Here is a 14319-nt window from a genome sequence, read left to right as displayed (position 1 = left end):
CGGCCGTGCCACGGAGGCTCAGAGTAACTGCTCAGCCCAGGGGTGCCAGGGCGGGGCGGCACGCGACAGCAGGCTTGCCACAGGCCTCAGCTGTCTGACATCCTTCCCTTTCGTTCAAGCCAAACCTGCCAACCTTTTATCTATAAAAATAATTTTACCTCTTTATTTTTAATATCAAATATTATATTTCATTCTATTTCTTTTTTTTCTCTATTTTTTAATCTTAATTGTTGAGATTATTACAGATGTCTTTTTTTTTTCTCCCCATTGCCCCCCTCCTCCCGGTTCCCACCCCACCCCAGGCCTTCGCCACCCTATTGTCTCCATAGGTAATGCATATATGCATATAAGATCTTTGGTTAATCTCTTCTTGCCTCCCCCACCCCCTTCCCTCTGGTAATTGTCAATCTGTTCCATTTCCATACCTCTGATTCTATTTTATTCACCAGTTTATTCTGTTCATTAGATTTTTTATTCGTTTATTTTGATTTTTAGATTCAGTTGTTGATAGGTACGTATTTGTTGCCATTGTGTTGTTCATATTTTTTATCTTTTTCTTTTTCTTCTTCCTCTTCTTAACGAATACCCTTCATTCATATAATACTGGTTCGGTGGTGAAGAACCAAACTTTTTCTTGTCTGTAAAACTCTTTATCTGACCTTCAATTCTAAATGATAGCTTTGCTGGATAGAATAATCTTGGTTGTAGGTCCTTGCTATTCATCACTTTGAATATTTCTTGCCACTTTCTTCGTCTGCAAAGTTTCTGTTGAAAATGATAGTCGTATGGGAGCTCCCTTGTAGGTAACTAACTGCTTTTCTCTTACTGCTTTTAAGAGCCTCTCTTTGTCTGTTGCCCTTGGCATTTTAATTATGATGTGTTTTGATGTGGTCCTCTTTGGGTTTCTCTTGTTTGGGACTGTCTGTGCTTCCTGGACTTGTAAGTCTATTTCTTTCACCAGGTAGGGAAGTTTTCTGTCATTATTTCTTCAAATAGGTTTTCAATATCTTGCTCTCTCTATTCTTCTGGCACCCTCATAATGCAAATATTGTAATGCTTGAAGTTGTTACACTATCTACATATTTTTGGATTCTTTTTTCTTTTTACTCTTTTGGTTGGGTGTTTTTTGCTTCCTCATATTTCAAATCGTTGATTTGATTCTCAGAATGCTCTACTCTACTGTTGAAGCCCTACATATTATTCTTTATTTCAGTCAGTGTATGCTTAATTTCTGACTGATCCTTTTCCATTTTGGGGGAGGTTTCTAGAAGATTCTTGAGTAACCTTAGAACCATGGTCTTGAACTCTATATCCAGTAGTTTGCTTTCTTCCATTTCTTTCATTTGTGACATGTTTCTTTGTCTCCACATTTTGGCTGCTTCCCTGTGTGTGTTTTTATGTATTAGGTAGAGCTACTATGTCTCCTTGAGTTGGTAGAGTGGCCTTGTGTAGTAGGTGTCCTATAGGGCCCAGTGGCTCAGCCTCCCCAGTCACCTGAGCTGGGAGCTCTAGGTGCTCCCCTTTGTGGGCTGTGAGCACAGTCTTGTTGTAGTTGAGACTTGATTGCTGTTGGTGTCACTGAGAGAAATTGGCCTCCAGGCCAATTGGCTGTGGGGACCAGCTGCAACTACAGTGGGAGAGCTGCTGTGCAGGAGACACCCCTATGGAACAGGACTTGCTTCAGTGGAGCTTTGGTGCTCACTGAGTCTGCCCCTTGAGTGTGTCGCTTATGGATATGTAGAGTTATAATCTGGTGTGGTCTGACACTGACCACTGGGTACACTGGCTCGTGGGTCTCCAGGGAGATGCAAAGCCAGCCACTGCCTGGGGCCACCCAGCAGGTGCTACAGAGAGATCTGCAGATTCCTCCTTTTTGTATTGGGTTTGGAAGTGCCCAGATGAGGCCCAGCTATGAAGCAAGGCAGACTGCTGCTGGTACTGGGTCTTGATAGGTTTGGGGCTTTCTGACCCAGCTGCAGCTTATTTGAGAGATTTTAGCCTGAGCAAGACCAGGCCATTCATATGCAAAAGCCATTGCACACAGCTTAGGTGGGGTTGTAATTGGATGAGGCAGGGTCTTAGGGAATGACCAGGGCAGAGCAAACAGAAATGGCTGCCAGTCAGCCATGCAACCGGGAATATCCCAGCATAGGAATCCATCTGGGAGAAAGCTGCCCCAATGCCAGACAATCCAGTTCCTCCCGGTATGAATCTGTGTTCCCCAAAGCCTCACCCTGGTGCTGGAGCTCAGAGGAAGCAGGACCTTGTATGTTCAGTTTGTGGTGCCAACCTTTTAAGAGGAACTGGGTCTCCTGCAGCCTCTGTATCACTGAGCCCCAATCTGCACTGGTTTTTACAGAACATAGGGACTTCTTTTCCCAGCTCTGGGACCCTGGGATGGGGCTGGGACCATTTGCTCCTCCAGGCGGCCTCCACAAAGATGATCTCCCTCCCCGTTAATAAAGCAGCCCACGTGGGTGCCAGATCAGCCCATTCCACACCTCCTACCCGTCTCAGTGTGCTTTCTTCTTTACTTCTCTAGCTGTAGGACTTCTATTCAGCCAGCTCTCCAGTGGTTCTGGATGATGGTTGTTGAAGCAGGACCTTGTATGTTCAGTTTGTGGTGCCAACCTTTTAAGAGGAACTGGGTCTCCTGCAGCCTCTGTATCACTGAGCCCCAATCTGCACTGGTTTTTACAGAACATAGGGACGTCTTTTCCCAGCTCTGGGACCCTGGGATGGAGCTGGGACCATTTGCTCCTCGGGGCGGCCTCCACAAAGATGATCTCCCTCCCCGTTAAAAAAGCAGCCCACGTGGGTGCCAGATCAGCCCGTTCCACACCTCCTACCCGTCTCAGTGTGCTTTCTTCTTTACTTCTCTAGCTGTAGGACTTCTATTCAGCCAGCTCTCCAGTGGTTCTGGATGATGGTTGTTCTGTATTTTTGTTGTAATTTTGTGGTTGTGATGAGAGGCAGCAAGTACAGGAGTTTACCTACGCTGCCATCTTCCCTTTCCTCTCCCCTGCCAGCTTTTTTGTTTTCTTTAAAGGACTGGCCTCTTGGGCAGAGCTTGTTTGTGTGATCTGTGTTACACACATCTCTCTCTCTTCGCTGTCTCTGACCCCTGACGGTCACACTAGCTCGCAGGCTGAGCGATGTGGGCACTGCTATCACTGGGGCTGGACCTCAGCCCGCTTTTGTGTCCCGATGGTTCTGGCACCATGAGGGACATGGCAATCCCCTCTGCACTGTGCAGGCTGGGGCAGCAATTCTCTGAATTCCCGGGCACACTGCCCAACCTCAGGCGCTGCGTTTGATTTTTTTTTTTTAATGAAAACATTCACCTTAGATTTCTATAATTTAGAAAACGTGCTATGTCAGCCTTTGTGCATCGGGTGTAAACTGGCAGGACCCGTGTGTGCCGTGTCTGCAGGCGTCATTTTAATTCCTGCTTCTTTCTCAGGGTGGAGCACTCTTGACACCATTCTAAAGAAATGAAAATCTGGGCTTTTGGTTTTCTTTTAACCCTCTCGAGCTAGCTTCTTGGAGAACCCCCTTGCATTAATTTTATCTCCTGCTGACTTGACTGTGACAATCTAAACCTCATTTGGTGCTGAATGCAATGCTGGTCTGGGAATTGGTCTATGACATGGTAACCTGAAAGGCATCCCTCATTGGAGGTGATGGAAACGCATCCAGAATTACATCAGGGAAGGCACACGGGGCTGGTCTCAGCTCAACCCTGAGAGCAGTAATTTTCCATCATAAGCTACTAAATCCTCTGTCAAGCAACAAGCTTCCACAGTCTGCTGATGGGTAAAAATGGGCCTGGTGCCAGGCTTGGACTTTGAGGGGGTTGCTCAGAGGACAGGTTGGAAAAATCCCTGACCTAGACGCGAGAATCAGAGAGTTTTAAATGCTGACAGGACCTTAGAGATCGCAGCCAGCATTCCCATACCTTGCTTGCCAGGGAAGACGCGTAGACGTTGGGAGCTTGGTGGATGTCGCACTGGCCCGCGTGCCCTGTGGGCCCCAGGTCCCTGGAGACAGGCTTCTGAGTCCAGGCACCCTCTCCCTTCAGCTAGCGCCTTGCTGTGGGCCTCCATTCTCATGTGCCATCCGCATAAATGTGACTTCCTTCCCCTTTTGCAGCATTTCACCAACCAGAGGGAAGAATTTGAGGGCACGAGGGAGAGCATCCTGGTGTGGCTGACGGAGATGGACCTGCAGCTGACCAACGTGGAGCACTTCTCCGAGAGCGACGCCGACGACAAGATGCGCCAGCTCAACGTAAGCCTTCCTTCCTTGGCGCCTCGTAAAGGAACGCAGCTGCCTGCGCAGCGGCGAGCAGCCAAGTCTGGGGGCAGACTCCAGAGCTGGTTAAGCTGCCTCCACCTGCACCCTCCACCTGCACGGCGGGGTGCTCACCAGCAAGGATACTGTTCCCTGTAGCCCAGTGATCAGTGGAGTGAGACCCCTTTTTCTCTTCGTCTTTTATAATCATCCAGGGAGAGAACACTCTTTAGGCTCCAAACAGAAGGCACGAGATGCTGTTTCTCCAGATGTGCAGTATAACGGGAACAGCTGTATCAGGGAGCGGCCCAGAACAGATACCGTCTCCTCTCCCACTGTTACCAATAATCTGTGTCACACTTGAACCTCACATCACTCCCTCCTGGGCTAGGTTTCACAAGAAGTTGAGGATGGACATTTCCATCCCTGGTAGAATGGCACTAATGGTCATTCTTACTGTGTCCGCTGAAGCAAATGCCCGTTGGTGGCTGGCTATGGGAAATATTCTTTTTCCACCGAAAACTGCTCTCAGGGTTGAGCTAAGACCACACACAATAACAGTGCATGACCGGCCATCCATGTCAAACTTTTAGAATCATTTTAATTGGAAAAGTCAGTGCCCAGAAGGAGGGGGGAAAAATATGTACAGTTGTTGTAAATTATTAAATCTTTGTCACCTTGTTAAAAACAGATGAAGCTAAGAAAGAAAAAAAAAAAAACACGGATGAAGCTAGAATACTAAGTGAAGGCACAAAACAATCATGACATTTTGATGACTTTCCTGTGGCTTGTTATAAGAAACAGACATTGTCTGAATCCTCAGAGAAACCCCTTTCTTTGAAATCCTTTCTCATGTTCCTCACAGGGTTTCCAACAGGAAATTACATTAAACACCAACAAGATTGACCAGCTCATCGTTTTCGGGGAGCAGCTGATTCAGAAGAGCGAGCCCCTGGACGCCGTGCTGATCGAGGACGAGCTGGAGGAGCTGCACCGATACTGCCAGGAAGTGTTCGGCAGGGTCGCCCGCTTCCACCGGCGGCTGACCTCCCACGCCCCGGTAAGGGGGGCGCACCCACAGGGGCTTCTGGGCCACTCAGACTTGTGGTTTGACCAGACTTGTGGAAAAATTTTATTTCCACTCATTAATATAGAGGCACAGTTACCTAGAGGCTCCCATCTCCCAGTGGAAAGAGTAGCACGTCTGCCAAGTCCTGCCCCTTCGACACTTTCCCATGTGCTCCTGGTACGCGGTTTCTGGCCCGTGTCAGTACTCCTAGGATATCTTTTTTTTTTTTAATTGTTTTATTGCTTAAAGTATTACAAAGGGTATTACATATGTGTCCTTTTTTCCCCCGCCCTTGACAATCCCCTGGCCTCCCCTACCCCCCCGTGTCTTATGTCCATTGGTTATGCTTATATGGATGCATACAAGTCCTTCGGTTGATCTCTTACTCCCCTCCCTTCTGCCCCCCAACCCTCTCTGGCCTTCCCACTGCAGTTTGACAATCAGTTTGAGGCAGCTCTGCCTCTGTATCTATTATTGTTCAAAAGTTTGTAATGGTCTTTATTATCCATGAATGAGTGAGATCATGTGGTATTTTTCCTTCATTGACTGGCTTATTTCACTTAGCATAATGCTCTCCAGCTCCATCCATGCCGTTGCAAATTGTAAGAGTTCCTTCTTTTTTACAGCAGCATAGTATTCCATCGTGTAGATGTACCACAGTTTTCTAATCCATTCATCTACTGATGGGCACTTAGGCTGTTTCCAGATCTTAGCTATGGTGAATTGTGCTGCTATGAACATATGGGTGCATATATCCTTTCTGATTGGTGTTTCTGGTTTCTTGGGATATATTCCTAGAAGTGGGATCACAGGGTCAAATGGGAGTTCCATGTTTTGTTTTTTGAGGAAACTCCATACTGTCTTCCATAGTGGCTGCACCAGTCTGCATTCCCACCAGCAGTGCACAAGTGTTCCTTTTTCTCCACATCCTCTCCAGCACTTGTCGTTTGTTGATTTGTTGATGATAGCCATTCTGACAGGTGTGAGATGGTACCTCATTGTTGTTTTGATTTGCATCTCTCGGATGATTAGTGACTTTGAGCATGTTTTCATATGTCTCTTGGCTTTCTGAATGTCCTCTTTTGAAAGGTGTCTATTTAGATCCTTTGCCCATTTTTTGATTGGATTGTTTATCTTCTTTTTGTTAAGTTGTATGAGTTCCCTATAAATTTTGGAGATTAGGCCCTTATCAGATATGACGTTGGCAAATATGTTTTCCCACGCAGTGGGTTTTCTTGTTGTTTTGTTGATGGTTTCTTTTGCTGTGCAGAAGCTTTTTATTTTGATGTAGTCCCATTTGTTCATTTTCTCTTTAGTTTCAACTGCCCTAGGAGCTGTATCAGTGAAGAAATTGCTTTGGCATATGTCTGAGATTTTGTTGCCTTTGGATTCTTCTAGAATTTTTATGGTTTCCTGTCGTACATTTAAGTCCTTTATCCATTTTGAGTTTATTCTTGTGTATGGTGTAAGTTGGTGGTCTAGTTTCATTTTCTTGCATATATCTGTCCAATTTTCCCAACACCATTTATTGAAGAGACTATCTTGGCTCCATTGTATGTTCTTGCCTCCTTTGTCAAATATTAATTGAGCGTATTGGTTGGGGCTGATTTCTGGGCTCTCTATTCTATTCCATTGATCTATATGTCTGTTCTTGTGCCAGTACCAGGCAGTTTTGAGAACAGTGGCTTTGTAATACAGCTTGATATCTGGTATTGAGATCCCACCTACTTTGTTCTTTCTCAGGATTGCTGCAGCTATTCGGGGTCTTTTTTTATTCCAGATGAATTTTTGGAGAGTTCGTTCTAGATCTGTGAAGTATGCCGTTGGTATTTTAATGGGAAGTGCGTTGAATTTATAGATTGCTTTGGGTAGTATGGACATTTTAATGATGTTGATTCTACCAATCCATGAACACGGTATGTTCTTCCATCTGTTTATGTCTTCCTCTATCTCTTTTTTCAATGTCCTGTAGTTTTCTGAGTAGAGGTCTTTTACCTCTTTAGTTAAGTTTATTCCTAGGTAGCTTAATTTTTTTGGTGCGATGGTAAATGGGATTGTTTTTATAATCTCTCTTTCTGAAAGTTCACTATTGGTGTATAGAAATGCCTCAGATTTCTTGGCATTAATTTTGTATCCTGCTACTTTGCCAAATTCATGTATTAAGTCTAGTAGTTTTTTGATGGAGTCTCTAGGGTTTTGTATGTATAATATCATGTCGTCTGCAAATAAGGACAGTTTTACTTCCTCTTTTCCAATTTGGATGCCTTTTATTTCTTCTTCTTGTCTAATTGCAATGGCTAATACTTCCAGGACTATGTTGAAGAGGAGTGGTGAGAGTGGGCATCCCTGTCTTGTTCCTGTTCTTAGGGGAAATGGTGTTAGTTTTTGTCCATTGAGTATGACGTTGGCTGTGGGCCTGTCATATATGGCTTTTATTATGTTGAGGTATGATCCTTCTACTCCCACCTTGCTGAGAGTTTTATCAAAAATGGGTGTTGGACTCCTAGGATATCTTTATAACTGTTCTGGTTTTGCTTACAGTGCTAACGGGGGGCTGTACTGGCCTGTTCCGCTGTGTTAATGTCTGGGAGCTCTTAATATCTGTGCCTTTCTGGTGCTTCGTTCTCACCGTTGAAGTGCCGAAAGCGCCAGTTTTGAAAGCAGCTGTGATGATTCCCTTGACAGAGGGGCCTTTGGGGAGATTCAGGTGGCGTCGGGCCATTACCCAGAGGCCACTGCCTTTGTGTGCCTGAAGCTTCGATGATGACCTTCGACCAACGCAATTGGCCATCTTTTCTTTTCTGTGTCGTCAACTGCCCAACTTCAAACCTAATTTCTTCATCACACATAGCCTCACAAATAACCTACATTATTCTCTCTCCCTTTTTTTTTTCAGGACAGTTTTTTATTGCCTAAGTAGCTAGGATATTTGGTGCACTATACAAATCATTTCATTACTCTCATTTTTAAAGGTAGCAATTGATCGTCATTTTTCTTAGAGTCATGATAACACAGGGAGAATACGATTCTGTATTCTGAACAATAAGATTGGGGATAAAAAGAAAGAACCCGGTACGTGCGGTCCTTGAACATGTGAATCTTATTCAGAACACGAATTGCCTTAAAAAATTTACTTTTTAATTTTCTGATTTTTGGAGGAACCTGCCATATAACCATCAAGGAAACTTTGGCTTCCCTTTCTTTTTTAGATAAAGTTGTTGAGTGTAGATTATCACATTTAAGATTTTTCCTAGGAAAGAAAATGGATTTTTGGCAAATATCAATTGTAGGTCCCACACTAGACGTAGAGTCTAAATTGGAATAACCAGGATCAGAGCCTGGGAACTGATGGCCATTTTCGGGAACTGCTGGGCGGGCCAACTCCCAACGCTCCTCAGAACCGGAGTCGCCTATGGTTTGGTTAATTCTTAAAACTGGATACTCCCGTTTTAGGGCTTGGAAGATGAAAAGGAGGCCTCTGAGAATGAAACGGACATGGAAGACCCCAGGGAGATCCAGACCGACACCTGGCGTAAGAGGAGGGAGATGGAGGAGCCCTCGTCTCCTCAGGCCCTTTGTCATCTGGTGCCCCCGGGCCCGGGGCCCGAGCGGTCTGGCTGCGAGACCCCTGTCAGCGTGGACTCCATCCCTCTGGAGTGGGATCACACAGGTGACGTGGGGGGCTCCTCCTCTCACGAAGACGACGAGGAGGGCCCATACTACAGTGCACTGTCAGGTAAGAGGCCTGGGTGTCCAAAGACCTTGAAATTGACCATGTGGCTATGTTTTTAGCTCCTCACAACACGGCCAGCTCTCAATGATCAGGAGTCCAGCTATGGCTGGCCCAGACTTCCTGTGGCTTCCTGCGTTCTGTCCTGCCCACTTCCGACTCACCTGAGAGTTGGCTTACTCCTATGGTAGAGGAGATCAGAGGGGGAAAAAAAAGGGAATTTACTTCAGGCCACTGAGGCTATTCACGGATGGCCCTGGCTCATCAGGGAACTTTCCTGGCCAGTTTTTCAGACTGCCCATAGATTGAGAGTTTTCATTCTTTCTGTGCACCGCCCCTCCCCCACCACTGCTTTGGACGGTTGGGAGTTGGCTGAAAAAATCCTTCTGGGTTTTTTTAAAGCTTTCTAATAAAACAGGTAAAGGGTAGTTATCTTCCTCCTTCCAGCTGACAATGTTTCTACTGTTTTAATTTGATACTGGGGCATTCCTGCAGTGAGGAAATTGACATTATTCTTTTTCAGATGTAGAAATCCCTGAAAATCCTGAGGCATATCTTAAAATGACCACAAAAACTTTGAAAGCGTCTTCTGGTAGGCCCCTTCCCGTGCATGTGTCTCAACATGGCAGCACCCTCGGCGCACACTGCATCCTAAACCTCGCTCCCACGTCATGTCTGACCTCTGCCTTCGTGGACACCATGGCCTCGTTCATGGTGTATTCACACTGCCATACTCACACATACCTGCGCGCTCCTCCCAAATCCCCACCCAGACCAGAGCAGCCTCGCCGCCATCCCTCTCCCCCTCAGGCCTGCGCAGAAGGGAATTCTTCGCGGTGCCTTCTTAAGTGTTTATCTTCCTGCCGTCTAACTCAAGTCCCTTGGCATGGGCCAAGCTTTCTTCATGGTGGCTTGGTTTGGAACTATTTCCTTGCTTACGGTGATTTCCTGGGAAGAGGGTGGGTGAGTGTAGGTGAGGGTAGAGTGCTGTTGCACTGGTTGCAGAAGAAACCTTCCTTTCCTCTACTTGCAGCTCTCATCTTCATTCCCTGCCCCGCCCCACCTGCAGTACTGGACTCAGCCACAAGGGGCCCTCTGGTCCCGTCCACCCCCTCACCCCCTCCTGAAAGGCCTCCAGTCCTTGTGGCCCCAGACCCGCTCGCTGCCAGTGTCCCCACCACGAGACCCGGCTCCAAAACACCACTCATCCCGCAGCAAATCATATGTTCGTTGTGCTCCATGGTGAACCCATCTAGCGAAGGCCCAGTGTTGCTCAGCTGCATGACTCATTTCATTCCCTTCTGGGACATACTGACATTTTGCAAACGTGCATGCTTTGCAAGGAAAGCTGCAGAACTCATGTTCCACCGTAACCTGATGCCATGTTGCCGTGACCTTTTTGTGTAACTAAACAGGAATCCTTTGGTTGGAGAGAATGGACTGTCACTTGCTATTTTTTGTTTCAGGCAAATCCATTTCTGAGGCCCACTCATGGCACGTTCCTGACAGTCCTTCCTGTCCCAAGCATCGCTACAAACAAATGGGAGGTGATAGGAATGTACAGCCCATCCCCTCAGATTCCAGCACCCCTTATAAACCAGCTTACGTAAGTCGTTTTTTAAAATTTTTTTATTGAATTCATTGGATGACATCAGTTAATAAAATTATGTTTCAGGTGTACAGTTCTCTCATACATCATCTGTACATTGTATTGTGCATTCACCACCCCAAGTCTCCTTCCATCACCATCCATCCCCCCTTTACTCTCTTCTACCTCCTCACACCCTTCTTTCTCACTGGTTTTGCTCAATCCCTTCACCTTTTTCACCCAGCCCCCCAACCCCGTCCCTTCTGACAGCTGTCAGTCTGTTCTCTATCTTATTGTTCTCTATCTGAGGGTCTGTTTCTATTTTATTCGTTTCCTTTGGTCATTTGAGTCTACATATAAGTGAAATCATATGGTACCTGTCTATCTCTGACTGGCTTATTTCACCCAAGTGCAGGAGTAAATAGTTAAAATTTTTCAGGAGAGGGACTTTGGTGCCTACTGTGTGTGCTCGCTCCCAGGAACATTTTGAGTTGGTTTTCCCGGTGACAGTATCTCTGCCAAGCTGTCCACACTTCATTAGAACCCTGGCGAAACTGACCTGAGTTAAAAATAGGTTTCTGGCTAATTCAGGAAGGACTGTCAGGAACGTGCCGTGAGGGGCCCTCAGAAATGGATTTCTGTGTGTGTGTGTATGGACATGATGTAACAGTGGTTATTACCGTTGAGTCGGTCATCCATGTAAATGATGGAGAAGTGAAGGGTGGGCTTCCCTGAGTGGCACCTGAGCTCCCAGACCTTGGTTATGGTTCCCTTTTGACCACATGGCACACCCTGTTCAAAAATTATGACTTCCCATCCATATGATTTGGCCTTGTACTGTGGTAGACGTGGGTTTGAGTCCTAGCCCTGCCAATAAATTGCTCTGGATCCATAAGCCCTTGACCTGCCTCCGTGAGCCTCCCTCACCTGAGGCAAACGTACCTTACATAATTGTTGTCAGGATTGGGTGGACGCAGTTATGAAGAAGGCCCTAAGGAGTGGTCACCATCATCATTATTACTGCTATATCCTACTGTGTATATGTCATTATTGTTATTTATAACAGTGCTGTTCCTTCTTACATTTCCCTCTGGGAACATGAGTCTTGGCACCCTTCCGGCTACGCAGCTGTTGGGGGACAGCCTGCCTAGGATCTAATGTTGGCCCCAGATCGTTCTCAGTGCACAGAGTTAGCGATGAGTGAGTTGCATGTTCAGTGTTAGAAAAACCAGCAGCAGTGTCAGCCTCACGGGATGAGTCCTCAGCGTGCCCTCTGTGTCTAGGAGTGAAGAGAGCTCGATAATTGGAGGAGATTTTTGGCTGCACGTGGTCAGACCGGAGTCATTCGATAGTGGCTGCCCAGGCCCGATTCGGGAACTCTTGTACACACATCAGTTTAGCAAATCCTTAAACCACGCCTGTGATGAAGGAGCAATTAATGGTCTTATTCACACAGAAAAGGAAAGGCATAAGGTCCCTCGCCTTCCAGGGCCAGAAGAGCAGCCCCAACTGGCTCCACAGCCTGTGCTCCTGCCATTGAAACAAGGGCTAGTGACTTAGCCTCCCACTGCCGTGGGGACACATGGCCACAAATTGAACGGCTTAGAACAGTGATGGCGAACCTATGACACGCGTGTCAAAGGTGACACTAGAACTCATTTTTTTGGTTGGTTTTTCTTTGTTAAATGGCATTTAAATATATAAAATAAATATCAAAAATATAAGTCTTTGTTTTACTATGGTTGCAAATATCAAAAAATTTCTTTATGTGACACGGCACCAGAGTTAAGTTAGGGTTTTTCAAAATGCTGACACGCCGAGCTCAAAAGGTTCGCCATCGCTGCTTTACACCCATAGTTCCGGTGACTATGCTCGTGTCCCTCCCTCGCCTGGCCGGTTTCAACCGCTTTTTTTGGTGTCTGAAAGCAGGATGTCACCAGAAATCAGAAGGTTTTTTAGTTATTTTTTTCATTCCACACAAACAGGCCAGATGGACACAATCCAGAAGAAATCATGGCTTTTCTAAAAAGGCTGCGTTTATTTTTGGAAAGGCCTGAGATAACAGACCAGTCAGTTCTGTGATGACAGAAGAGCAGCGAAGAATAAATGCTGGGTAATGAGCAGCCGGGGGCAGGTTCATCCTCCGTGTGGTTCCGATTCCTGGGGACAGGAGTGCACCCCGCTCTCCAGAGTGACTGGGAGGGAGAACTAAACGTCTGTATAGACAAAAAGGTGCTAAGCTCAACAGTGGTTTTAACTCTCCACACGGTTCCTTTGGGGAGTGTGAGGTAGCCGCACGTCAGCTCGGTCACTTTATTCCCAGTGTGGACTCACCGCAGCTTCCCCCTCCCTGGGCCAGCAGCTGGGCTTGCTCATCTGTGCTACCTACCCACACCCAAAGCGCTTGTATTTCCAGGAGGTTCCCCCTGGAAGGAAAGGGCTCTCCCAGATCCTCATCTCGTACCTGTTAACATGAACCAAGATACTCTTCAGGCTGAAATGGATAGATGATAACATAAAGTTGGCTCCTTCTAGGTAAAGCTGCTGTTGTCTCCAGGAACTGATGGTGGCAAGGAAGGCCCAAGCGTCTTGAATGGCAGCCCCCAGCAGGAGGACGAGGGGCTGGCCCCCCTCACCGGGCAGCAGTCAGGTACCGTTAAAGCAGGTGGTGGTGAAGAGGGTTCGAGTCTGTATTGGGGGGTTAGTCGGGGATTTCAGTCATGGCTCGACAGAATATTAATTAGGAATTGCCCAGCTATGTAACTCAGCAAAACTGCTACCCTCCCCCACAGCTGCCAAGTTATTTTAGAATTAGCTGACTTGTATTTATGAACACATTCCTAGACTATTCGAAACTAATCTTTAAATACAGACAAAGTGAGCCTCGGTGATGAAGTGTATGTTTTAGTGACTTCAGTTGTATGTGAAGAGCAGACACAGGAAGATTATTTTCCAAGCGGTCTATCAGGTGTCTCCCCATGAGACCAGTTCAATGATTATAAAAATAATTACTCAACCGAGTCTAAAGTCAAGCTGATAGCCCTGACCTGATCGTCACAGACCAAAGGAGAAAGGGCCACAACTACAGCACAAACTGAAATGCTGAACTTGGGACCAGACCACATGCTGGCCACACGCGGGGTCTCCTACCCAGCGAGCTGCTTCCCCCAGCCTCGGGGGGAGTGTGGTGGCCATGGCCTTGAGCCAGAGCCCAGGGATTGTGCCCATCCACACTCCAGGGAAAGGAAGGACTCGCCAGTGCTGAGCCTCAGCAAAGAGCATCCCCTCCAGGTCTTATCACTCTGACCCTCACTTAGTTGGAGGCAGAGAATTCTGTTGGCAGAGCTGCTGCTTTTTATTCCAGGTGCCTTTGACAGCTGGGAGCTGATTCAAGCACAGGAACTTCGGAAGAAACTCTTAATGAAACAAGACTTGCAACAGCTGAACGCTGATGTCAATGACACCATCACCTGGCTGAAAAACACCGAAGCAGAGCTGGAAACATTAAAGACGGCCAAGCCTCCCTCTGACGCCCAGGAACTGGGACTCAGGGTGAAGAGACTGAAGGTGAGGCGGAGGGTGGAGCGGAGGGATGCAGAGTGCACCTGCAGGTGCTGGCTGTGCTGGCTGAGCAGACCA

General features: G+C 46.8%; 1 protein-coding gene across 1 annotated transcript in view; it reads left to right on the top strand.

Annotated features, from left to right (window-relative positions):
* The window catches only part of SYNE2 (spectrin repeat containing, nuclear envelope 2), a 269558-nt gene that overhangs the window by 248382 nt on the left and 6857 nt on the right, over positions 1–14319 (top strand). Inside the window, exons 102-109 of the mRNA XM_014545947.1 lie at positions 2–23; positions 4153–4290; positions 5159–5353; positions 8816–9098; positions 9616–9684; positions 10559–10698; positions 13216–13330; positions 14045–14247. Of these exons, the coding sequence (XP_014401433.1) occupies positions 2–23; positions 4153–4290; positions 5159–5353; positions 8816–9098; positions 9616–9684; positions 10559–10698; positions 13216–13330; positions 14045–14247 (1165 nt within the window). The remainder of the gene's footprint in view (position 1; positions 24–4152; positions 4291–5158; positions 5354–8815; positions 9099–9615; positions 9685–10558; positions 10699–13215; positions 13331–14044; positions 14248–14319) is intronic.

Source organism: Myotis brandtii, unplaced genomic scaffold (genome assembly GCF_000412655.1).
Source record: "Myotis brandtii unplaced genomic scaffold, ASM41265v1 scaffold423, whole genome shotgun sequence".
Lineage (NCBI taxonomy): Eukaryota > Metazoa > Chordata > Mammalia > Chiroptera > Vespertilionidae > Myotis > Myotis brandtii.
The sequence above is the reverse complement of the archived record's forward strand: the minus strand, read 5'-3'. Positions and strand labels throughout refer to the sequence as shown.